This window comes from Clupea harengus, chromosome 19, assembly GCF_900700415.2.
Source record: "Clupea harengus chromosome 19, Ch_v2.0.2, whole genome shotgun sequence".
NCBI lineage: Eukaryota > Metazoa > Chordata > Actinopteri > Clupeiformes > Clupeidae > Clupea > Clupea harengus.
Window position 1 is genome coordinate 8823720 of NC_045170.1, and position 27317 is coordinate 8851036.

Here is a 27317-nt window from a genome sequence, read left to right on the forward strand (position 1 = left end):
AATTTAGACTTTTACTTTGACTGAAAAAGTTGGAACCTTTACTGACCGGAAAAGCGCTTTATTGACGCTGTGGCTGTTCTGTTGGATTATCAAATGACAGATACCGAGCTAACTTTACACGTCCGTGACGTTTTATAGATGTTATTAAGTAGGCGTTTTGTTTCGTTTAAAATAACATACTCTACTATCATCCAAACGTTCTACAAATATCATTCGAACTTATATTTAGTTGAAACTTTACTGTCGTAACCCGGAACTCGTATAGTGAAGCAACAAAAACTGTCACAGAAGTAGTAGACTAACGTTAGCTTAGCTGTTTAGCTATAGACAGCTAGTTAGTATGGGCATCAAACGAAGTTAAAGAAACAAGGATTCGTCTGATTGGGAGCACTAGGAAACAGAATGGCTGAGGAAGTGTGTAACTCAATTGAAGTCATGACAAACCAGTGATTTTTAGGTAAGTCGTAACAGAATATTTTACACGATTTGTTTTTGCTGGCCACAAAATAAGTTAGCTCCGCACAAGTTGGCTGTACTTCGCTAGCACAGTTTTCTAGCTAGCTTTTGGTACTTATAAGTTTGTATTCCACTTTGAAGGAACAGTCAATAATTTTTGCAATTTAAATGTCTGCTGTATAGTCTGTACAAATAATCCACTTTGGAATTGGTGCGCTAGCTGATAGTGTTTATAACTCTGTTGTTGTCGTTTCGATTCAACAAGTTTCTCCAAGTAGACGCACTGTCTGAATTATTTCCGGGGTGTGACTTCAACGCCTATATTGAGTTTCCTCAATATACACAAGTTATCTATCGTATAAATTGCGTGGCTATATAAGTATAAGCATATATTTATCCTTGTATCACTTTGTTGTGATTCGATGATTTAATTCGATGATCATGTGTTGGTGTTTGGGGTTGCGTATGAAAAAGAGCTTAAAGCACTTATGGTACACTTTTAATGTTACTGGATATTTTTAGTATCTAAGGTGAACAATGACAAAATTATAATTATTATAATTTTTGTTGTTATTATTATTACCACCCAAATACTGCAGGCATGTGGCCACTACAAGAAGAGTCCCCAACTGGAGTAAAAAAACAGCTACAAAATGGGAAATCAGGAGCTGGAAGAGGTGTTTGTTGCAGCCATCCGTCCAAAAAATACTGTGAGCCTGACCTCCAAAGAATACCGTGCTAAGGCTTATGAGGTACAGTCTAATCTATGATTCTCTGACGGGTTCTCACATCTACAGCTTTACTATTTGATTAACGACAACAACAACAGGATTTACCAAAAGGATTGGCCTTCACTTTGGTGTACGTTTAAAAATAAATCTGTACATTAGTATTGTATCACTTGATACAGAAGAACATCAAATAAATGTCTGCGCTTGAATCACACCTTTAAAGTCATTCTATCATAAGGCTACATGTGTGTGCTTTACATCAGTGACCGTAATGAATGGTTTGCGTGTCCTGTAGATCCTGTTGATTGAGGTTCCACTGGAAGGGAAAGAGAAGAAGAAGAAAAAAGTTCTGCTTGGAACTAAAATCCAATCTAATGGAGACCAAGCCAGATCCATCTTGGATTATGTCGACGAATCAACAAAACCAATCTCTAATAATCAGGGACTGATTGGTAAACAACTTAGTTTTTTACTTTAAAAAAAACCTTTGGGGCGGATAGGGGAGTGGGTAGATATGTCATAGTCTATGCATAGATATCACACATGAATTTGAATGCCTCCAGTTTAGTAAATGTCCACTTTTCCCATCATAAACCATTGGAAGGGTCATAGACAGGAACTGGCTACATATGTGCGATTGAATCCTTAATTGGTTCTCCCTGCAGGAAAGCGTGTGGTGCACATGAAGAAGTTCCCCCTGGATGGGGACCGAGAAGGAAAAGAGGCTTCTCTGTTTATTGTGCCAATCAACGTGAAAGGTTGGAAACGCATTTGAAGTTTTTTTTATGCTTAGTTTAGTGTTGATGCTCTTTATGTGAACTCTGATACCCTTTTAATGGCTTCAAGACCTTTGAAGTAGCAGTAAATGCTCATTAAGTCTCACTTAGAATCTTGAAGACATTTAGAATTTCATTTAGATTCATATATCATTGATTCCAAAGGGAAATGTAGGCTACTTTTGTGGGCCAGCCACATATGAAGCGAGCACAAACATTACCAATTGAAAACTGGAAATGCAATAACCACCACAACCTCAGGCCTGTTCTCTCTCTCTCTCTCTACCCCCTTTTTCAACCAAAGACAACAGTAAACCCACCTACCACCCGGGCAGCCCTAATTTCTACTGCCTGCAGGACATCATGCGTGTCTGCAGCGAGACAAGCACACACTTCTCATCTATCACCTCAAAGATGCTTCTGGCACTGGACAAGTAAGTCTCCTCTAATTGTTTTCACATTTTTGTTTGTTTGTTTGTTTTTCCTCAAAGCTCATAAATACACCACAATCATACAGGTTTACCTCAGATAAAGGTATCTAGGTTCAGATGATCTGCATCTTTTGCCAGACAGTTTATACCTGACTTGATAATCTGAGATTTATGATTTAGGACTGGGCTCAGCTTTCCAAATTGTGTACCTTGATTATACAAAAAAGAAACCCTACCCCACAACACTTTAAAAAGATTTAAAGATAGGCATTCAGGATGTGCATAGGCATTTCTTAGATTTGTTTCTAATTCAGCTTTGACTTCAGCTTTCACTCACCTACTGAAGCTTCTGACAAACTGTTAATGACTATGGAGCCAAACACCTTTTTCCTCTGTTATGTCTTTTGGGAGGTCTAGAAATACTTTGCATAGAATTATACAATGCTAAGGTTCAGACTGGAGACTTTCATGACACAGTTTTTAAATACAGTTTCTTAACACCATTTATTTTTATTTCAAAATGAAAGAAGACCTTCCATTCAGGCTCAGCTGCATGAATGTCTGTGTTTGTTACCATCTCAACGCGGTTTTTGAGCTGGAGTTGTGTTACCAAAGCTCTTCCTATGTGCCCACACCAACTTGCTCTTGCGCCTTCCTGTAATTTTATCATCTTCCTCTCACTACTTATTTTTTCACTCCTCTCTTCCCTTTTTTCATCTCTTCTCGTTCCTCTCACCTCGTTGTGGCGTGCTGCAGATGGCTGGCGGAGCAGCACACGGTGCCTCACGCCATCCCGGCGCTCTTCCGTCCGGCGCCCCTGGACCGCATCAAGACCAACGTCAGCAACCCGGCGTACGCGCCTGAGAGCTGGCAGAGTGACGGCCCGCTGCACATGGGCTACACGGCGCTGGAGATCAAGAGCAAGATGATGTCGCTGGAGAAGGCCGACATGTGCATCTTCAACCCGCTCTACGGTTCTGACCTTCAGTACACCAACAGGGTGAGGACGCAGGCCCTTTCTCTCTCTCTCTCTTTCTCTCTCTCTCTCTCTCTCTCTCTACTGTTTTCTTTTTCCATCTCTCTGCCCCTCATCTCTCTCTCTCTCTCTCTCTCTCTCTCTCGCTGACTACTATTTTGCCCTTCGTCTGTCTGTTTTAGTCTGTCTCTTCCTCTGTCTTTTTCTATGATTGGTATTACGTTTGCCTTGGCTAGATTATATTTGATACCCAATCTTTTTCCCTTTGGGTTTGTCCCTAAAATGGTAGACTGATACAGACTTATGAATGTCACCTTACAGGTGGATAAAGTCATCATCAATCCCTACTTTGGCCTGGGCGCTCCTGACTACTCCAAAATCCAGATCCCCAAACGAGAGAAGTGGCAGCACAGCATGAACAGCGTGACTGAGGACAAGTAGGCGACCTGCTCTTTTACACTAAATCATACATACAACAGCAGCAGGTGCACACACACACACACACACACACACTCTCACACATTCCACAGAAATCCACCACCTCAATCTACTTTCCCTGTTAGCAGTCTGTTTAACTTGCTAACCCAGCATTTCTCGTTCATAAGCTCTGCCACAACAACATAATCAGTGGTAATGGAACCCTGCCAAGATTCCAAAGTGGTTATTTAATATTTGTAATGACTTCAGTGGAATTCCTCCACACATTGCACAGCCAGGAGTTTGTTATGAACTCAGTGAAGCAGATAAGCGCTTAACATGCTGTGATGTAACACGCTTTGCAGCACTGGTTAATACGTGAAGCACTGAGTGACTGTGTCTGTGTGTGGCCACAGGGAGCGTCAGTGGGTGGACGACTTCCCCCTGCACCGCAGTGCCTGTGAGGGGGACACGGAACTGCTGTCCAAACTGCTGGAAAATGGCCTCTCCGTCAAACAGCTGGACAGCGACCACTGGGCACCCATCCACTACGCCTGCTGGTGGGTAACCAACCGCTCAGCCAGGACCCCAGCAACATCTGGAACAGTAACAAAACACTCCAGATGTAGCCCTATTAATAAATAAATAAATAAATAAATAAATAGGCTGCCCACAGATTGTAAAACAGATTGTATGGCTTGGTGTTTTACACATTGTAGAATTTTGGTAATTTCATTACATTACTATTTACATTTCTGGTTTTGTTTTTAACTGAATGCAATGGATATTTTGTAACTAGACCACAAGTGTCCAGAGGGATGTTTTATCTTCACTGGAAGTATGTGAAACTGGATGTGTGTGTTTTTCCCCACATGCGATTCCATCGTAGGTATGGGAAGGTGGAGGCCACCAAGATGCTTCTGGAGAAAGGGAACTGTAATCCCAACCTGTTGAACGGCCAGCTTAGCTCTCCTTTACACTTCGCCGCCGGAGGGGGCCATAAAGAGATCGTCCAGCTCCTCCTTCAGCACCCAGAGATAGACCGGGTAAGACCAGGGGCAATATTTGACAATCTTTGTGTACAACCTGTCATAGAACCATGCGTACGCACAATCCCACGGTTTTCACAAGGTTTTTTGTTGGAGTTATCAAACACCACGGACACACAATATGTGCCTGTTCTCTTCATAAATCTGAAAGAGACTCATCAGAGTAAAATCATGTACACATGGACACGCTTAACGTCCACCCCCACAATTGTCATTCAACGGTTCCAGACGCACCTTAAATCTTCTAGCTAAACTTCCCCACGGAGGGCACGCCTATGGACGAATGTGAAATTCTCTTGCTGCGCTGCCTGCAGGTTTAATATAATAGGACAAATGAATATAATGAAAATGTATTCTTACCAAGATCCGGCACTTCTGCAGAGCAACATTTTATAATGGCCTCCGTGCTGTTAAATATACCTTGAAGTCAACCAGGTGATCACTTCCTTTATAACTGGCATGATCCTTATGTTGACAGTTCAGCTACAGCAGTAATAGGCAGTAACAGGCTACACTATTAACCATACGTACAAGAGAATACTATGATCAGCACATGGACCAATAAGCCTACTTGCATCACCGTTAGTTCCTCTTGGTGTCGCCAATCTGCAAATTACAAATATGAACCTTGAGACCATGCGTACGCGTGTTTTCCCTGCAAATGCTTTTCCCAGACACAGAGCATATCTAGCATCAGTGAACATTTGTAGCTAATGATGAATAAAACAGTCCCCCCAGCCTTTTGTTCAGATACTGTAAAAAAGAAAGCTAGTTAGAGCTTTGAGTGTTTGATGTAGAAAGACATTTTATCACCGTTTTGTTATTTATGTCACTTTTGCGTTGAATTTTGTTGTTCTGTTGAAGTGTTTGATGTATACAGACATTTTATCACCGTTTTGTTATTTATGTCACTTTTGCGTTGAATTTTGTTGTTCTGTTGAAGTGTTTGATGTATACAGACATTTTATCACCGTTTTGTTATTTATGTCACTTTTGTGTTGAATTTGGTTGAGTTCTGTTGAAGTTGGGCCTGGACTTGTTTTAACTCCGAGTCTGTCTCCATCTGAAGCACATTGAGGACCAGCAGAAGAGGTCTCCTCTACAGCTCTGTGAGGAGAACAAGCAGAACGACTGGGAGGAGACGGTCAAATTCCTGCAGGAAGCCAACAACAAACCGGTTAGTGGGAAGGCCTTAACCCGGCCGTTTGGATAACATACACTTAAGTCTCTTGGAAGCGATGGGTAAAATACCACTGAAGCTGAAGTCTTGACAAATACAGTACATCATGTCATGTTCTCGCCACTGGAAACGTTTTATAGTGAAACGATCTCCAGTTCAGTGAGCTTCTATGAAGTGAAATCCTCTGGGAATCCAGCTGAATTCTCGATGCTGGTGTGCTTTCCTGTTCAGTAAATTGTTATTGGTTTAATATAAATGATGCGCTGGTTAACGTCATTTCTTTTTTGTTCTGGTCCCTTTGTTGTGCCAGTATGAGAAGTCGCGGATCTACCGCATGGACGGCTCGTACCGCTCCGTGGAGCTGAAGCACGGCAACAACACGTCCGTGCAGCAGATCATGGAGGGCATGCGCCTCTCCCAGGAGACCCAGCAGTACTTCACCATCTGGATCTGCTCCGAGAACCTCAGTGAGTAAACACACGAGCGCACCGTCCCCAGAATGTCACAACAGCGCCCTCTTCAGCTTAAAGGGCCTTATTCAGGACGTGGTGATAAGGATGTATAAGAGCACAAATGGTTCACTGATGCTAATCTTATCCTTCTGCTTGTGTTGGTTTGGTTCTGCTTTGGTTGAATTGGTTTGGTTGCTTTTTTTAGATATAGTCTTAGTAGATATTTTATATACTCATGCCAACATATTCCATAGGATTAATGGGCCGTTGAAATTTGGTTGATTACATCAGAACTTTACATACTAATGTAATTATCAGAGTTTACAGTGCTTCTGATCGCATTTAGCCACTGTTTAGGATGTGTGTGTGTGTGTGTGTGTGTGTGTGTGTGTGTGTGTGTGTGTGCTCCTTAGTTTTTATGTAAACTGAAAAGTGTTTGTGTGTTTTCTCTACAGGTCTCCAGCTGAAGCCTTACCACAAGCCCCTGCAACACCTGCGGATCTGGAACGAGATTGTGACGGACCTGACGGTTCTGGATCCGCAGAGGGAGCACCCTCAGCTCTTCCTCAGGAGAGACGTCCGTCTGCCCCTCGACATCGAGAAGAAGGTGTGCCAGCGTTCCATCACACTACCGAGGAACACCACTCACTCCAGCTGCTTTTTCAGCAACAGTCAAGTTCAACACTCAAGTTTGAGTGGTCAGCAGTGTTTTAGATTTTGGTGAATTTCACAGATCAGACCATATTAATAAACCCCCCCACCCTTTAGGCCTCAGTGAGACAGACAGAGTACATATCCAGGGGTATGGGTTACAGATACAAAATAATTCAACACTTAGTTCATGTCTCTTACAACAGTAGAATAGCAATATTCGGTTCCATCAGCAGTCAACAGAGCAGGCCATGAGGCAGTGTGGGCTTTTAGGCAGTGCTGAATTAGAATTCCTATTAATGTGGGACTTTCTCAGCACCTTTTAAAGTTCAAGTAGCGCAACGTCAAAACAGTCTTTGAACAACGATGCCCATAAATGTTTCCCATGGTAATATCAGTCTGTTTGTGTGGGGCTCCCTCTATAACTCTCTGTGTGTGTGAGCTGGTAGGGCTTGGCTGCTGGAAGTCTGCAGGGGTATGAGTTCAGTGGCTGGGATAATGACATGCAAGTCCCGCTGGTGGGGAAACAAACAGCTGAAATTAATAATTTAACACACTTGTGCATGGAGACCCACTTGTGCATGAAGAATAAGGCAATTACTGTTTCAGATAAAGCCAGTTGGTTTAGTAGCACTTGATGAGCGATTAAAATAAATAGTGGTGTAAAAAGGGTAATTACTCCATCACTGTCACATGTCACTGGCATTCATGAATAAGGGTATTTATCTGTATTGCCCCTAAATGCATAAATACATGTGTGAGGGACTCTCAGAATATGACTGGGTACCTAACATTCTGGGTATGCAGTGAAAATACTTCCATTGCAAATTAATTTTGACAATATTTGATAGACACCTGCATAGTAGGGACTACCTGATTCAGTCAGCGGACTAGTGAGATTTCTTGCAATTCCACAAGAGGGCGCATGTAAACATGACACAATGATTTGATGGCTCAGCCAGGGAAGCAGATGAAAAGGCACATAGACTATATACCGACTGTAGACCGTTCAGATTTTCTCCCAAAATTGGAGAACTGTCATGGAACATAATAAAGAAATGGGTGCATTTCACTTGTTTACATGTTTACATACTCTGTCTACAGAACATTCCAGATCATTTGTTCTCCTGTACATGTTGAGCATGTGTTGTTAACTGTTGGTCTGGTTGCAGGTGGAGGACCCACTGTCCATCCTGATCATGTTTGACGAGGCAAGGCACTGCCTCCTGAAGGGTTACTACCCGTCTCCAGACAGCAAGCTCATCACGCTCGCCAGTCTCCTGCTGCAGATCATCTACGGAAACTACGAGAGCAAGAAGCACAAACAGGGCTTCCTCAAGTAAGAGCACACGTCGGCTGTCAGAGTATGCTTGTTACCAGTGAGCCTGAAGGGCACCCAGGATGTATTTAACAACGGATGCTTGAGCATGTTAATATTAGATTAGATGTTCTTTGTGTTTTGGATGGCAAGACACTAATTGGAGTACAATTTCCATATATTCAGTGGATGAGCTGGTACTTTGATTACAAACGCTGCTGGTGACATTTGACCCCTGGTACCTCTGCCTTTACCTATGGTGTAACTTTTTCCAGTTATTGTGTTTTAAATCAGTCCCTTTTGTGTTGTTGATTTTTTTTATATATTTTTGTTGTTAAATTGTTGATTTCACTATACTATATAAATGAGGTTTACTTATTTACTTGCATCCTAAATTGATTTCCTTATTTCTCTGGGGGTTTATGACTAGTGAGGAAAATCTCAAGTCCATTGTGCCCATATCTAAAGTCAAGAGCAAAGCACACCACTGGACCAACAGAATTCTCCATGAGTATAAGGTAAGGTGCCCGTCCCACTAAGGTACAGTACCAGTCAAAAGTTTGGACACACCTTCTCATTTTTTGAGAAGTGTTTTCTTTACTTTTATTATTTTCTACATGGTAGATAACACTTTTTTTGTTTAGTACATCATTCCATATGAGTTATTTCGTGGTTTAAATGTCTTCAGTATTAATCTACAATGTAGAAAATAATAAAAGTAAAGAAAACACTTAAATTAAAGGTGTGTCCAAACTTTTGACTGGTACTGTACCTAAGTTCTAATGAAGAGCACCAGTCACTCAACACGTGTTTGTGGTGCAGTTTAATCATTATTGTGACTGACCTTTGACCTGTGTAGAGTCTGAGCACGAGCGAGGGCGTGAGTAAGGAGATGCACCACCTGCAGCGCCTCTTCCTGCAGAACTGCTGGGACATCCCCACCTACGGGGCGGCCTTCTTCACCGGCCAGGTCTTCACCAAGGCCAGCTCCAGCAACCACAAGGTCATCCGCGTCTACGTCGGGGTCAACACTAAGGGCCTGCATCTCATGAACATGGAGACCAAGGTGCCAACCTGATGTTCATGTTATTGTTTCATCCATCTATCTGTTTACTTGGGCAACAAAACACAAATGGGTGTTGTTAAGGGTAGATGTGTTTGAGCAAGATGGAAAACTCTCATGAGGACTCAGGAGGTTAGGTTGTAGAGGATGGGAATCTTTATTTTTCCCAAATAAAGCCAAAAGGCGGTAAAAAATTATGAAAATACCCCCAAAAAAACACTTTACAATACAAAAAATAAATGGACATGATAGTCAAAACAATGAATAAAATAAACAGCCAACTGTTTTAATATGACCTCAATCTCTAGTCAGAAGGTAAATTAGGAGCATACTGACACTTACGTCTTCCCATCCGCTGCTCCCCAGAAAGACTGAAGAGCCATGTTTAAATAATGCTTGAATACTTGGCTACAATTGGCGCATGCCATTATACAGAAACCTACAGGGGTGTCTCAGGCAGGCAAAACCATTAGGCTTAAACAGCAGCTAAACTCCATTCCAAATAGCTGGAAAATGGTAGTATTAAATATCAAGCACACTTGCTGTCTGAAGGCATAGCCAACACATCAGATAACAGCATAACAAATATTAAAACAAAGCTGGACCTTCTTTAAACGAACAAAGAAACAAACACAAGACGAGAAACTGAACAACGGTAAATAGGTGTAATGGTTGAAAATAGCACTAATATTATTCACATGTGTATGATGAATGACATGGTTACCGAACATATAAAAACTGCATACGGGCACGTAAAACAGACATAAAACACACATAGGCAAACAATTGCACATTCATAAATGTTCGTAAATGGGGGCAGCGCATGGCTGCCGTGACGGTCGCCATGCGTACTGTCACAGGTGTAAACGTCAAATAATGAGTAATAATAATGAGAGATTTTTTAGTGTGTGTCTGACTGTGTGTGTGTGTGTGTGTTTGTTTGTTTGTTTGTTTGTTTGGTTGGTTTTCAGGTGCTGCTTATCAGTCTGGAATATGGGTCATTCATGTGGCAGTTGGGTCAAGCTGACCAGTACTTCCAGATCCATAGTGTCCAGAACAAGATAAACTTCATTGTGCACACCAAACAGGTGAGTGCGTACACGCAGCACAGGTGAGGGCCATGGAAGTATTTATCTACACTATTCTGGGATTGAGGTGCTGTTCAGTAGAACTGAAAACCCTCTTCCTGGACATACAGTAGCACAAAGACTGCACAATAGTGGCTATTATCAAAGGGACTGTTCAATGGAGAGTTAAAGATGATGAATACCTAATGATTTATTTATTATTTACCTAATTATTATTATTTTCGTTTTTTATTATTATTCCAGGCTGGCCTTATAGTGAAGCTACTTATGAAGTTGAGTGGGCAGATCGTTCCAAATGACAGAGTTTCTTCAGACAAATATGCTTACGGTTAACACCCAGAACTTCCCATTGCGTGTTGTGTGTTGCTTTGTACTTTTTATAAATTGATTGCTTATTTGCTTTTTGTGTTTTTTTTTTTTTTTTTGTTTGTTTGTTTTTTTACTTATTCACCAAACACAATAATGCTGAATTATAATACCCAGTTATTGCTATTCATGTCATGATAGTTTTTTTTTCTTAGCATTACAAAAGGCTAATTTTCATATTTTTCCAAGGATTGTAAATATGTGTATTTAATGGTTCTGTTTTATTAAAATGAATAATATATCCACTAACTGAGCCTGCTTTATTTTTTGTTTCAAATGTTCTCATGTCACATTTGATAAGATAAACTGTTCACACAAGTTTGAGACACACCCACACACATGTTCAAATTATAGCTATTATAATCGCATCATTATCAATCATGATGTAGATTCCACACAAACACAGTGATGCATAATCAGTTCTTGACATATTTACTTCTTCCTGTGATGATTCATTCAATTTTGAGTTTTGGCCTTGAAAGAAATTATCTGTGTATCGGTTATGGACTTTCTATGATCTGTTAGTGCTGAGGTCATGTTGCTTTGCAATTGTTTTACAAGAATGGGACCCCCTCAGTTTTATCTCCACATTTTTGTCATGTATACCTGTACTCCATCCATGGGCACAGGCAAAAGAGTCTAACAAGAATAGTTAAAAAAAAACATGGCAACTCGACTTAAGGTATCCTCACATTTTCAACGATTACAATGATGTGAAGTGGGGTTTTAATGCACTCTACATTTTTTTTTTTTTTTTTTTTAAGATTTCAGAGTACCATTGTAGTAGGAATTTCCTCCACCAACAATCAATATTGGTGTGAATTGGATGAAGTACCTGCATGTTTTTCATTCAGCAAACGGCAGACACAAATATATTGCAAACTAGAGCCTTGGGTAAGATCTAAAATGATAGAAGCATTAAAATGCAGCAACAAAGCTGAAATATGGAAATAATAAAGATTGTACATGTGAACTAAGTACACGCTTTGTATTTACGCAGGATTTGGGGCATCATTTGAGACCTTGAATACGGCGCCAAATGGCAATCCATTTTTTTCTCTATGAAAGACATGCAGTTATTTGATACAATGCATACCAATATGATTGTCAGTGGAAGGAATTCCTACTGCAATGGTAAATAGGTTAGATTAGGATAAATCAGCACTCAGATTGGTAGAAGTTAGTCATAGTAGAACATTTCAATTTGATATCCTCAACGGTGTTAAAATGCTAAAAACACACTTCAGACAGTGCAAGTGCAATTTGTGTGAGGGTACCTTAATTCAAACTGCTATAATTTTGTTAACTTCTGGTGGAAACAACTGAGGGGGACATATGGGAAATTTTCCAGATTGGAGGTGATTTAGCATGGCACGTTTAGAAACTCTAATTAGGCACACAGATGACTTGTGGGAATATTTGTCAGTGAAATGTGCCATGGAAAGTGGGGTAGATGGCGCCATTCTAATCATTCTAATTACTGACCTTATCAAAGGGTGTGTGCCGACCAAAAACGTTCCTTGATTGTTTGTCGCCTAACTCTTAAACTGTATCTCTGATTGATTAATAGAGTGGCAATATCCTAATCCTGCACTTGACCTCACTCTCAGGACTCTCGAGTGCTAATCAGATAAGTAAAACAAGAAACATATCACCATGTCAACAGTTTCTTGGAGACCTACAAATATTAGCAGCAATGTACAACATTGTTGCAGTAACCCTCGTATGAAATCATAAGTCTTATATTCTGTAATTGAGCCATGCTCTTGTATGTCCGTGTGTGACATGACCCCTTCCATATGAAATGCCGACATTACATAACAGGCGTGGCATCCACAACGTTAATTTACTGGGGTCCTACCAACCTGTGTAATTGTATTAGTAATATTCTATTCAATCCTGGGCTGGAGTCAGTTAGACTAGCGGCACCAACGTTGCCAAGAGGCTGCCAGGAAACCAAAACACACAAACACAGATTCTGGTATATCAATGGTTGTGTGATTTGATATGATAAAATAGTTTGACTGTTAATCTGCATCACCTCTATTATTCCCTACAATTTGACATTTTTCCCATCAGGGTGTTGATAGTATAGCTATACATGTTAACAATGTAATCTTAGATGAAGAGTATTAGCATTAGATAGTTAGACTTGCGTAACCTTTTTGGCAAATTGCTGATTGGTTACCAACTGAAAGGCTGACTGAATTTAAGGCACGCTCACCTTGTTCCATTTCCTCACTCAGCAAGCTCAGGTAAAGGCCTCCATATTAATATATACTGGCTGTAGATAATATTACTATACGTCGTTTTGGCTAAAAGTGTCTGCTAACTGAATAAATGTAAAAGTAAACAAAGTCTCTTACCATCTGTTTGTATTGGTTGAATAGTATTCTTTTCACACTGCTTTGAGAAGCTAGACTTTGTAGTGGCTATAAGACCTGCATTATTTTTTGTTTTTGTTGGATATCTTGTGAAACAACAATACTCAAATGCTTTACACATTTATAATTTTCCAATGCAAACATTTGTTATTTGTGTTTTATGTAATTACTTTCATGTGTAACGAGGTCCAGACTTTTCCTCACAATCCTTCACTGTTTCTCTTTTCAGACTGAAGCCATGGACGTAAAAGCCCTTCTTTGTGTCACGGTCACTCTGCTCCTCTGTGGTAAGCCGCCCACAGTAGGCTCCATTTTGGTTTTTCTTTACAGAGTTACAGATGTTAGCACAATTTGCCTGTGTGTTTCTTTATCTGAGCCACAATGTGCAGATAATTATGCTCTAATAAGATGGGTTTTGCATTCCCCTTCATGCCATTAATATGCATATGTGTGAGAGGAATCTACTGGGAAATTTAAACAGAATGCAGAAACTTTTTATGACAGTTTTATGATCTGTCTGACTACAACTGTCTAATTTGCCCAAATGCCTTAGCTTTAGATATGCCTTAGATACTTGAAGGTTAGCAGTAACAGTGATGTCTCTGTGTAGGGCACAGCTCTGCGGGGCCAGCAGTTTTCCCCACCCAGACAGGAACTTGCTGGGCCATGGGCGACCCTCACTTCCGCACGTTCGATGGCTATTTCTACAACTTCATGGGAAACTGCTCCTACACCATGGCCAAGAACTGCGACATAGACTACCACCATCCCCCGTTTGAGGTTGAGGTCACAAACAAAGTCCTGCCTGATACTCACCTCACTGCAGTTAGCGAGGTCACCATCCACATCTATAGCCTCAAGATCCAAATGATCCGCTCAGAGCTTGGCACAGTAAAAGTAAGTGCTAAAACGTTACTATTTTTTGCACAAAGTCATTCCATTTAATTGACTTTTCCCGTATGACCCCACCCTGAGTTTTTTTCTGTGACTCTTACCACAGAAGACTTAAGTAATGCTAAATAAAATTCTTCAAATAAACAAATGGGTTTGTTTCAGGTCAACGGTCAAGTATGGAGTCTGCCAGCCTCCTTCGACAATGGCTTGGGAACAGTCAAGTTGATGCAGAGTGGTCTCTCAGTGGTGATGTGGGTGGACTTTGGGATGACTGTGCAGTACGACTGGCAGGAGTACGTTTCAGTGACCATGCCCAGCGGCTTCATGGGGAAAGTCTGCGGTCTGTGCGGGAATTTCAACATGAACAAGGATGACGACCTCGCCATGTCCAATGGCACTCTGGTAAAAAGCGTCACTGAGATGGGTCAGAGCTGGAGGGTACAAGGCGTGAAAGGTGAAGACTTCTGCACGGACGAGTGCACTGGTGAATGCGCGGAGTGCAGCTTTGGCAAACGCTTGGCCGCCGACATGTTCTGTGGCATGATGACACCCATTCTGGACCTCCAGTTCAGGGACTGCCATGCCCTCATTGACCCCAGTATCTTCTTTGACATGTGCAAGTTTGACCACTGCAGGGGCGGTGGACTCAAGGACTACCTGTGCAGGATCCTGCAGGTCTACACAGATGCCTGCCAGCGAGCTGGAATGAAAGTCCATGACTGGAGACACCTGGCACGCTGTGGTGAGTATCCCTCAGGCTGATATTACAGGTTGATAAATATGATTTGCAAACAAAACCTCAGAATATTCTTCCTGTGACCTGTCCTATTAACGGCAACAGCTCAGACAAATGCTTAGAAGTGAGTTTTGTAAGGTTATGAACCAGATGTCATTTGATGAAGGAACAGCTTCAATGAATGTTTCTACTTGTCCTGAATGACACTTCTGTTGTTTTACAGATGATCCTGACTGCCCAGCACACAGCCATTTTGAACCGTGTGGAAGTGCATGCACACCAACCTGTGTTGGCAACTCAACATGTGACCTCCCATGTGTTCAAGCTTGTATCTGTGACAAGGGCTACATACGCAGCGGCAACAAATGTGTCAGCAAAACCGAGCTCTGCTTAGACAACACAATAGTTGAATAAAAATGTTTTTATCCCTTACCTACGTTTCTTGGTTTCATTTTTACACAGGCTAATTCATTTCATTTCTAGGTCTACTATACAGGCTATAGGCTTAAATTATTCTCATGCCAGTTATTATGCACAAGCCAACTGACAACATTCCAAGAGTCTGCATCAACTGCACCAAGTCTGGTTTCAGACAGCAGCACAAGCACAATGCCACAGGTGGTACCTCCCCCCACCTGTGGGCGTATTAGACATTGATGTGCTGCTATATCTCAGTGGAAAGCGGGGCATGCTTGGTGGATCTCTCCACTCGATGTTTCAGGGAACTGGGGTTACAGCAAAGTACCTATCATTCTTTATCATCATCTCGCGTTCGAGATCAGCCTATGGGAGATCTGGATACCTCCCACACACATAGTGAGACAATCAGCCAGAAGGATGGTCCCCTCTGAAAGGTGGTCCCTCAAAGAGGTGGTTCCAGATTCATCCTATGTGGTCAACCCAATATAGTATTATGCACTACTGTGTGGGTGACCACAGGTAGAAGAGGTGAGAAAGGGGTCCAACTCATGTAGAACCCACACTCGGAACAGAGTGAGCTACCAGGGTCTTAGTGACATCAAGAACCGCACAAAGGTGCCTCGGTTTGTCCAGCAGGCAACAGAGCAGATCTGTTGCATAGAGATTCCCTGGAATAGGGCCCAAGATTTAGCCATTCCATGTGAAGAGTGAGCTCTCAGGCCTGAGGGTGTCTTTAACCATTTAGAATCATATGCCATAGCTATGGTTTCTACATGCCAGTGAGAAAGGCATTGCTTAGAGATGGGTCTTCCTGTATGAGGGGAGGCCCAGGATACGAAGAGCTGGTCGCTCTTTCTGAAAGCCTTCGTCCTGTCTGGGGACACAATCAGAGCTGACACAGGACACAGAGGGCCCTCATTTCATAGGGCCACGCGCTGTGAGCTACGCGTATGATGTAATGATAATCTGCAAATGGGAGGAGTTGAGAAGAATTGTTACTTGCCCGTATGCATTCATAGGACGCCAGTGGGAAGCCTTTGTGGGTGTGCTGTTGAATTCATGTATTTTGAGCCAATCAACAGGTATTCTGACATGTGCTATGATGACAAGCCACATAATTTGTCATAGCATAGTTCAAGTCCAACAGACCCCAGTGCATGTTCTAAAAGTATTTAAACTGTTAAACGATTAAATATGAAACGATTAAATATGTTGTGTTGATAAAAGCCCAGCACATTTCAAAAACATCAAGTCAAGTTTTCATACACAGAGGCAATTCACACTGCACCAGATAATGGCATCATCATACTCGCTCTTCATGGCAAACTAGCCAAACACATAGAAACAGAATGTGTATTTAGCGTATTGCCTTTCAAGTTTCTCTCCAGCAACCGGCAGTATGATATTGACCAGCTGTTACTTTCCGATTGGAAATTAGTGGGCTGTCCCACGCCTCAGCCAATACAATCAATTTACTCTAGGTTGCGGAACTATCCAGAGTTTAGTTATTTACTCATTAAATGGCTACATTCTAAAGTTGGGTTTTGTTGAATGAAATAACTTTTATCATCCATCGCGAACGAATTCTTCTTCACTGCTTTTTCATCCCCAGCCATTTTCAGTCAGATAGCATGTTCTCTTTACTGACGTAACCATGGAAACATTGTTTGGTTGGACATGCCCCGAACATAGCTAGATAGCCTGCAAGTTATACTGCAACTTCAGTCGTCGGAGGTTGACCTCTGGTTCAGAATGTGGCTTTTAAATGACCAACCTCATACCTAAATCTCACCAACAGGCTATGGGTTGCTGCGTTGGAAAGTTTCTCGTAAGCCAGTTATTCCCAAACAAATATCGTTATAGAAATTTGTATTAAATTCCATTGACCAGACATTCCAGGAAGCTGTCACGTTAGCTTTGCAGCTAGCTATTGCATATTGGACTGTATAGCCTACATTTGTTTCTCATAGGTTCTAAACGTATAGGCCTATACTGTATTTATTGTAAGTATTTGTACTTCTATGAAAGCGTGTTCCATCATCTTTGTTACAGGCAACATGAAGGCATGCTGAAACCAAACATCATGACAGAGGACTTATTTCAAACCATGAACTGTCAAAACTCTTCCTTGCTTTTGGACAAGAAGGGACTGAAACAGTTCCCTGTGAAGCTACTGCAGGACAGTCATGTGAAGTACATTTCCGTTGCCAACAATGATCTTAAAACTCTTCCTGGGGAAATAGGTAATATGACAAATTTGGAAGTCTTAGCTGTGCAGGGAAACAAGCTCACAACACTCCCCACAGCACTGTGGATGTCAGGTCTCAAAGCACTCAATATCAGTGACAATCAAATAAGAAGACTCCCAGAGGAGATATGTAATCTGAAGGACATTTTACAGTTTCATTCTAGTAACAACAGTCTTGATAATCTGCCAAGTTCATTTGGAAATCTAACCACCTTAGAGGTTATTTCCCTGAATGACAACCATTTGAGTTTTCTGCCTCATTCTTTTGAAAAGTTGATCAACCTAAAAATATTGAATTTGGAGAGAAATAACTTGACACTGCTTTCAAGTAATGTGTGGCGACTACAAAATCTCATTCAGCTAAAAATTTCAGGAAACAAGATTGTGATTTTACCAGAGCAAATTTCACAGATGAGAAATCTGAAAGAGCTGTCTCTCAGCGACAACAGGCTGTCCTCTATACCTTCACAGCTATTCAATCTTGCCAATATGGAGGTTCTAAACCTTTCCGGAAACCAGCTGACAGTCATACCTGATGAGGTGGGAAAACTGGGGAACTTAAAAGTTTTGAAACTCTGTGGAAACAAAATCAAAGTACTTCCAGAGAAGATCAGCACCTGCTCCAAACTTCTTCGCCTCTCTGTGAACCGAAATCTTCTGGCCAAACTCCCCAGGGCTATTGGGGCACTGGCTTGTCTTGAAGAACTGCGTGTCAATGGAAATCAGGTAGAGACACTACCAAAAGGAATCAGCTCTTTAAAAAGACTCTCTGTGTTGGAGTGTGCTGAGAATCTTTTGGTTCAATTCCTTGTCGATGGACACAGCCTGTGTGGATTAACCTATTTGAATCTCAGTTGCAATCATCTTCTTGCCTTTCCGCCTGAGTTGTACTCAGTGCCATCCATACAACATCTGAACATAAGTAAAAATCTCATATCAAAACTTCCTCCTGGCGTTGGTGAAATGCACACACTACAGCATCTCAACCTCAGTGAAAACCGCCTCAACTCTCTTCCAAAACGCCTCTATCAGCTCGACAAACTTTGTCATTTGGATCTTAGTGGCAATGCCCTTCAAGGAATCCCTGAGGGAATCACTGGTCTCCAAAGAATCCAGGTCCTATTGCTGCACAACAACCAACTGAAGGAGCTCCCTCCTGAGTTTTGTTTTCTGAGGACCTTGAATGTGCTAAATCTGTCAGAAAACCAGATCGAAAACATCTCCTCTAACATCAGATGTCTAAAAGACCTCAGAGAACTCAATCTTTCCAGCAACCAGTTCACCTCATTTCCTGAGGCAATATGTAACATCAGGTCACTTCGGAAATTGGTCATAAGTAACAAAAAAGGCAACAAGGTACTGCTGTAAAAACCTATGTAATTCTATAATGTGTTATGTAGACTAAGGATTCATTTTATATTCAAAACTACTTTTAATACTTTACAGTAGGCTTACTCTTCTCTTCATAACGATCTATAAATATTCATAAGTACGTATATATGTTATGCTAAGGGAGCATCATAGATTAAAATATTTATGTGTTTATGCTATCCATAACCTTAATGATTTGTGATTTGCATGCTCTTATAGCTCACCTCACTCCCTGAGACTTTAGACAAACTCCGAAATCTAAAGGAGCTGGATTTTTCGGATAACGAAGTGAATTATATCCCAGAAGATTTGTGCGACCTGAGGTATCTTACTAAGCTCATAGCCAGCAACAATTTGTTAACGGATCTACCTCAGTCCACTACATCCCTGAAAAACCTGAAGCACATCGACCTACAAGGTACCAAAGCTGAAGCACTGAGACAACACCCTTGTTGTAGAGTTGAAAAATAGCAGCGCTGTATAGATTATTGTTGATCATGGATTATTGTTTTAATTGCAAACAAAGACAAGAAAGCTATATGGTGGTTCCTATGTGCACTGTATATGTGTGTTTGCATAGGTAACTTATTGCAGGGCCTTCCATCTTACCTGGCTCAGATGAAATCTCTGAAGCTGATAAAGTTGGAGGGAAACCCTCTAACAAGCCCACCCAAAGAGACCTGTGATGGACAGCAGGCATTACCAATTGGATGCTACCTCAGTTGTGAGCTGACATGGAATGGTAGGTTCAAGCACACTACTTTGGTCCAAAACATTGTAATCCTCATACCAAGTTTCCTGAAGTACAACTAAACAAATGTATTGATACAAATTTGAATTGTCATACAAATACAATTACATAATCCGAGTAGTGTAATCACTGTATGTTTTCCGTTACAGAGCACATATTGCAAAAGATGTTTCGATTTGTGGCCAATAATATGCCAAAGACGGACTTGCAGTATTTCTCTGACAGACTTTGTGTTCCTGCTGAGCTGACACTAGCGGATAAAGGGTAAGATAGCAAACTCCTATATATAAAATTATGATAACAAATCTAATGTCTTATTCATACCAAGATATTGACATTTTAGATATCAAAATAGGTTGTAGATATACCATTACAGGCTCTTGGTATGAGACGTTTGACAGACTGTACACTGAACACTGTAAATTCTCAATACAAACATACAGTGGCATGCAAATATTTGGGCACCCCTGGTCAAAATTCCTGTTACTGTGAATAGCTTAGCAAGTAAAAAATGACCTGATTTCCAAAAGGCATGAAGTGAAAGATGACACATTTCTTTAATGTTTTAAGTGAGATTACTTTTTTATTTCCATCAGTTACAGTTTCAAAATAACAAAAAGGAAAAGGGCCCGAAGCTAAAGTTTGGGCTCCCTGATTGGTCAGTACTTAGCAGCACCCTCTTTGGTATCCTGCTCCCTGTGTAGATACGAAAGGCTCATTCTAAGTTAATGAACGCAACGATTCTAATATTATAGATAATTTTACACTAATGACAATATAATTAGGAATACTTTATTCCATTGCTGCTAATAAATGCCACTAAAACTACGCACTGTGCCTTTAACTATTCACAGTAACAGACATTTTGACCATGAGTGCCCAAACCTTTGCATGTCCACATCAAATTTTTGTAGCATACTGTATGTCATATTTATTAACTTTCAGTTCTAACTTGGGTACTGAAACATGGGTATTTCACCAGAATAAGCTCAAACTAATTGCTAATTTAATGTCTTCATGTCTATATGCTCTAATACCTCTTTTTCTCTCCTTGGTCTATGCAGGCTCTCCCTCAAAGAAAAGACCATGGCGGTTTTGAACCTGTGGAGGGATGTCTTTCACCGTAATGCAAAGCCTGCAGCCATAACAGACCGGTTAGTTAGGGTCCTGGTCCTAGCTGGGTTCCAAAGCCTTTCTGCCCAAGTGCAGGCCATAAAGATCTACGCCAAAGCCATACGACTGTGAAGGCTATTATAGTTATTGCCAAGTGGACTTTTTCAACGGAGTGCTGATTGATCATCATTACCTCCTCAATTTCATGCTTTATGCTGATTTATATAAAACAAAGAATGTAGTCATTAACTCTGCTAAGTTTTAAGAGATTTACTTGACCAGCTGCAGTCCTATTCTGCTTTGTTACTTATCCAAGCCAAAATTTCTAACTTAACCTTTCATTCATGTTGATCTTTCCTGATGCTTTTTCAAAATAAAAATAGATTTAAGAAAGTCATTCTTATTTTTACTTATTGTTAACTTATATACTGTCTGTGCCAAACCTTGGTTGACTGAGTATGCCACAAGCACAGCTATGGAAACAGCTGGATTCATGACATTTAAAATATTTGAACATTTCAGAACAATTACATAGATTTGATCATTTGGCCAAAACCAGGCTAAATAATCACTGTGTCTTTGAAATAGAATGATGTAATACGTTTGGAAAACGCTGAGCTTTAGTGTGTCAACAAGAAGTAATAGACACCTTCTTACAGTCAGAGCTAACTACACAACACTTGCCCATGTAGAGATAGCAATGACAATGTGCACTGTGCCTAAGAAAATATTTCTCCACATGTGAAGGTCAGAAGGTATGAGCAGTAACCGAAGGGTAAGCAAAGTAATAGATGGCATGGTTTTTAGTTATCAGAAAATGCATATACCATATAGCCTACACGGGAAGATTCTTAAAAAGCAGGTCCCTTAAAAGACCCCCATTAAAAGCTTCCATTATCTAGAATAGGCTATAGTTGTACAACTTTGGTGAAATGCTTCCTGTTGACATTCTTCCCTTAAACTGGAATTGCTGTTATCCAGTCTATGGAAAGATATATCTTCGTATTCGTCAAGGATTCTGTTAATATACATATTAGTTTAGCATTTGGAGAACGATTCAGATTAATTTATCTCATATATTTAATTTAATTTAATTTAAAATTCACATATAACGCATGATTTATTCATGATTACAAAGCAGTTTAGCATTTTCTACAGTTTTCAACATCAAGCAAAACAATGTCTGTTGAGCCACTGGAATACAAGGAAATACAGCTTTGCTCACTGTAAGCCTACGTGTTTTAACATTTGCGACATATGGAGAGGTCAGTCCTGTTGGTTCGTTGGTGGTACAATTGCAGTCAACCAATGTGATGCTGAACCTATGCAAATGACATCATATAGCAAGACATCAGTTCAGCCAGTGTCAACCAATGAACGATTTGCAGACTAGACGCGGAACATGGAGTTACTTGATTGACACAGGAAAGCAGCCAATAGACGAACGCGTATTGTCAGGCGGGGGTTGGAAGAATTTCATATTTACAGGTAGACGAATTGAGGCAATAATGCGACTGGCTTCGCATTCATACCGGCTTCTAACAAAATAACACCTAATGAATGTCACAGAGGATCGCAGGAGAATAAGTCAGTCTGCTGAATCTTTGACCGAACGGATTAAAGATCTGCCTTGAATAAGCTTTGAGGAATTTATTTCGCAGAACGCCGACAAGCAAGTTAAGGACGTAAAAATGACCACTCATATATTTCAAGTCAGCAGCTTGCTGATAGAAAATGCTGTGGAGAAGATTAACAACAACTTTACTTCAATGGTTCTCGCAACATCTGTGTTTACCCTCACGTTGGGGTATTTTTCCAAGCTGGTGTACAAACAGATGAAGTCCCCGGATAAAGACGCTGTAAGTAGGCCACTGTAGGCTACTGTTTGAACTTGACATTAGATCGACAGGCCTATTAATGGAACTTTACAATAGTATAGGCTTATTTGTATACATTTGTCTTCATTCAACTGTTCTTTTCTTTTCTAGAACCACCCCCCATACATTCCATCAAGCATTCCATTTCTTGGCCATGCGATAGCTTTTGGGAAAAGTCCCATCGAATTCTTAGAGAATGCATACGAAAAGGTGAGGCCATGTGTAAACGAAGCAACCTGTTTGTACTGACATTCTACTTAAGTCCATTGAAACTTGTGTAACATTTATGAATGTTTTATATCCAACTTGAAGTACGGACCCGTCTTCAGCTTTACGATGGTGGGCAGCACATTCACATACTTGCTTGGAAGCGACGCCGCAACCCTTTTATTCAACAGCAAAAATGAGGATCTCAACGCAGAAGATGTGTATTCCAGACTCACTACACCTGTCTTTGGAAAAGGCGTGGCCTACGACGTACCAAATCCGGTAATTAAATTCATATTGTGCAACTTGTCCACTTACCTAATTGATTTCTATGCCCAAGCAGACAGTCGATTTTCAATTGCATATTTTTACACTCATTTTCAGCTGACTATTTTGGATAAAGTATGTAGACTACATCCTGTTGTTAAAAATAAGTTGCTCAAAATAAATCAAGCTGAACACTCTTAGGTGTAGCCTAATTGTCATGTGCCTAACAATCACCTGGAACTTTCTACTGGGAATAGACTGCCATCATTTTTGAGACTCCTATCCTTCTCCACAGATATTTCTGGAGCAGAAGAAGATGCTGAAAACAGGCCTGAACATTGCCCACTTCAAACAGCATGTGGAGGTCATAGAGGAAGAGACCAAGGAGTACTTTTCCCGATGGGGCGAAAGTGGGGTGAAAAGTAAGAGAAATATTAGAGAGAATAGCCTCAAGGTAAAACTATCAGCGGTTAGAGCAGTCCAATCTGAGCTCTCTGTTGGGGGACCTGATATGACATGGATTGTGTAATTCAAATATAGACCTAAATCGCGCGTGTCTAATTTGGTTAAAAGCTAGAGTACCATGAATATTTTTAGGTCTCTTACACTGCCCATAATCACTGAGGTAATATTTGTTGACGTAGCCACAATTTCCTCAAAACTGTGTAACTTTCTCACAGAAGTATAATGTTCGGTCATTTTCCCTACAAATATACGTAAATTTGCACAACTATGTAATGTGGTCTTCAAATATTGGCAGTTACTATCAAGACAAAAAAAAAACAACCTCACATCAATGAAACAATTTCTTAGTTAAAGACAAACACCCCCTTCTGAGAAGCATTCCTTCACTTCTTGGACTTGCCGTTAAGGTGATTCAGAGTGTCGTTTCTGTACAATAATTTTTTTTTTACCCTCACGCACATTCACCATGTCCTCTTCTTCTCCTCCCTCAGACCTGTTTGAGGCCTTGTCCGAGCTCATCATTCTGACGGCCAGCCGCTGCCTGCAGGGGAAGGAGATCCGCAGCATGATGGACGAGAAGGTGGCCCAGCTGTACGCTGACCTGGATGGGGGCTTCAGCCACGCGGCCTGGCTGTTGCCCGGCTGGCTGCCCATCCCCAGCTTCAGGTGCGGCCCTCTCCAATGAAACAAGTCGTCCAATGTTATAAACAGCTGCTCCGTGTGGTGTCTGTGGCTCGTTGGTGGTGGTGTGCAGTGGTGAAATAGCTTCTCCTTTTTTCGGCTTGGCTTTGAACAGGCGGAGGGACAGAGCACACAAGGAGATCAAGGAGATCTTCTCCAAAGTGATCCAGAGGCGCAGACAAGCCACAGAGAAAGAGGACGACATTCTGCAGACCCTCATTGACTCCAGTTACAAGTGAGCTCTAATGCTCTTATGTCTGTTGAATGAAAGCATATTCATCATTTCCACCGTCAACATTGTCTAATTTAAATTCAACTCCATAGAATTATTAATGTAATAATTGTAACGTTCCTTAAGCCTCAATGAAATGCATAGAAATGTAGACACACTGTAGTTTATTGTACCACCTCGATTACTAAGCTCTGCAAGGTTTAAGCTAAACACAAGCTCTGTCCCCCCCCCCCCTCCTCAGAGATGGGCATTTCCTGTCAGATGACGAGATCGCTGGCATGCTGATCGGGCTGCTCCTGGCCGGCCAGCACACCTCCTCCACCACCAGCGCCTGGATGGGCTTCTACCTGGCCCGAGACCGGGAGATGCAGGAGCGCTGCTACCGTGAGCAGAAGGCCGTCTGTGGAGACGACCTGCCCCCGCTCGACTACGACCAGGCAAGTCACAGCGCTAAACTCCTTGCATTAAATCATTTAGTATAAAAATGGTGCTCTGTATTTCATAAAACCTTCTAATACCAAAATACAGACGCTGCTCAAGAGTGTGAACAGGTGTTTTTTATGTGAGACTGTATTTAAATATATTTTGGATGTTAATCTTATAAAATAGCAACAAGAAAGCTATGTTACATCTCTAACTGTGTTTAAGTGACTCCCTGTGAATGCTTTTTAGCTCAAGGATCTGAACCTGTTGGACCGCTGTTTGAAGGAGAGTCTAAGACTCCGGCCACCCATTATGACCATGATGAGAATGGCAAGAACACCTCTGGTGAGATTATGTTTTTTTTTTTGTGTCATAGGGGCATGCATGATTGTTTGAGGTATGTGGCAGTCATGTTCAGTAATTATGGTTTTAAAGGCTCTCAATTCAAATTCAAACTATTTCCTATTGGTGTCTTATACAGTATTAAACCTTACATCACTGAGAAATAGGGTTTTAAAATGACTAAGCATCCTTCAATGTGGTCTTCACAGTATCTTGCTTGATATATCATAGAATAATTTTTTTTTACTTAAATTTTAACTAATTTTGCACTGATGTTCACATACTTTGCCTGGTTACCCATAAAGACAATTGCAGGCTACACCATCCCAGTTGGTCACCAAGTGTGTGTGTCTCCCACTGTGAACCATCGCCTGTCTGATACCTGGAAAGAGCGGATGGACTTTAACCCAGACCGCTACCTTCAGGAGAACCCTGCAGCTGGGGAGAAGTTTGCTTACGTGCCCTTTGGAGCAGGTGAGACAGCCACAGGCTGAACACACTGATGGTGCCCAGAGAACTGGCCCTTTCCTGACTTTCCTCCTCCAACACCCAGTAATGTAGATCGAGCACATGTAGATAAACCTCTCGAGGAGTGCCAATGAGATGTTTGACTGAAGCATGTCCATTTCCATGTCCATGAGCCATTCATATGCAAAAGTAATGTCACACCATACACCATTAAAGATAAGCGCTTTGGACACATTGTATATCACGTAAAACATGACCATGATAAGACTAGCACACTGAAGTGGTGAATACATTTTTTTGTTCTTGTCTTTTCAGGACGTCACCGATGTATCGGGGAGAATTTTGCCTACGTCCAAATCAAGACCATCTGGTCCATCATGCTGCGAATGTTTGACTTTGAGCTTGTTGACGGATACTTCCCCGAAGTGAACTACACTACAATGATCCACACCCCGACCAACCCTATGATCAAGTACACACTGAGGAGGCCCTGAGACCTGCTACTGCCCCCTAAAGACAGTAAAAAAGAATCACATTAATTGTCGCCCGAGAGAGTGGAATACTGAATACGGACATGATTTCAACGAACCTGCCGTGATTGGTGTGCTTGCGTGTGTGGGGGGCGAGTAGGCAGCCCTGTACGTTGTTTGTCACAATGTTCAGTTCTATTTTTGTATTTCTAAACTATAGTAATAATTTTGACCACTAAACTTGACGGATCCTGAGAACTGGGGAGGATGCCTTCTCATTGGAGGCTTGCTGTGATGGCCCAGTGTTTTTCCAATGGGGGACGCACACATGCTCTTCTAATTCATGATCACAAACACTGATGCCTCTTCTCTTTGTTTTCAAACTGTTTTTTTGGTGCAGGCTTAAGTGGTTCAAGTTGAATAGAAAGAAGAAAAAAAAGCAGCTTGTTTATTATACTGATACTTTAAAATTGAAACGCCAGTCAATGTAATTTGACTTGATTGCTGTTTTCTGTTCAATCTGTTCAACACAGCTCTAGGCAACACACGACTGTCCGATATTGAGACAAAATGGAGGTCTTTTGCACCAAACTGACCTTTAAAACATGAAAATAAATACATGTAAATAAAAAGAACTAGTAAAGGTTCGACTCATTAATTGGTGAGATTATAAATTGTTAAATCAGAAATGGAAGCAAAATGTAGAAGTGCTACTAAGAGTGCAGGTTTGTTCATTTTGTGAGGAGTATGCTGCACAGTGTGCATAACTATGCTTTGTTACGATTATTTGGTGAAACGCTTTTTCAAAAATTACTTTGGAGAGCATACAGCTCCAATGGCCGAACATATATCAAATTTAAACATTGCAGTGCTTATCAGTTTACAGTCCATCCTATTAAATAAAAAATTTACAAGATTAAAGTGTGACTGTTACTGAGGCAACATTTTTCCTCATGTTGTTTATATATACACACACATTATGTATATATACACACACACACATTTTATTGTGGG

The 27317-nt window shown here is 41.1% G+C and overlaps 4 protein-coding genes across 4 annotated transcripts; all 4 read left to right on the plus strand.

Moving 5' to 3' along the window:
- The first annotated feature begins 65 nt into the window (after positions 1-65).
- On the plus strand, positions 66-11203 carry krit1 (KRIT1 ankyrin repeat containing). The gene is made up of 17 exons (XM_012832895.3): positions 66-457; positions 1056-1208; positions 1483-1639; positions 1853-1945; positions 2268-2397; positions 3151-3394; positions 3692-3807; positions 4204-4347; positions 4677-4833; positions 5906-6013; positions 6327-6483; positions 6924-7075; positions 8292-8458; positions 8868-8955; positions 9297-9503; positions 10472-10588; positions 10832-11203. Exons 2-17 carry the CDS (start codon positions 1110-1112, stop codon positions 10919-10921), a joined length of 2226 nt encoding a protein of 741 aa, XP_012688349.1. The 5' UTR covers positions 66-457; positions 1056-1109; the 3' UTR covers positions 10922-11203.
- Positions 11204-11332: 129 nt separating this feature from the next.
- LOC116224961 (alpha-tectorin-like) lies at positions 11333-15400 on the plus strand. The gene is made up of 4 exons (XM_031586037.2): positions 11333-13625; positions 13949-14235; positions 14395-14974; positions 15192-15400. Exons 1-4 carry the CDS (start codon positions 13577-13579, stop codon positions 15380-15382), a joined length of 1107 nt encoding a protein of 368 aa, XP_031441897.1. The 5' UTR covers positions 11333-13576; the 3' UTR covers positions 15383-15400.
- Positions 15401-17095: 1695 nt separating this feature from the next.
- Positions 17096-21182, plus strand: LOC105904944 (leucine-rich repeat and death domain-containing protein 1). Its single transcript, XM_042710730.1, has 6 exons — positions 17096-17216; positions 17441-18992; positions 19227-19425; positions 19588-19749; positions 19908-20022; positions 20823-21182. Exons 2-6 carry the CDS (start codon positions 17454-17456, stop codon positions 21001-21003), a joined length of 2196 nt encoding a protein of 731 aa, XP_042566664.1. The 5' UTR covers positions 17096-17216; positions 17441-17453; the 3' UTR covers positions 21004-21182.
- Positions 21183-22316: 1134 nt separating this feature from the next.
- Positions 22317-27224, plus strand: LOC105904925 (lanosterol 14-alpha demethylase). Its single transcript, XM_012832877.3, has 10 exons — positions 22317-22730; positions 22860-22958; positions 23061-23237; positions 23518-23644; positions 24179-24353; positions 24484-24603; positions 24842-25037; positions 25273-25368; positions 25671-25839; positions 26149-27224. Exons 1-10 carry the CDS (start codon positions 22563-22565, stop codon positions 26325-26327), a joined length of 1506 nt encoding a protein of 501 aa, XP_012688331.1. The 5' UTR covers positions 22317-22562; the 3' UTR covers positions 26328-27224.
- Positions 27225-27317: the final 93 nt, after the last annotated feature.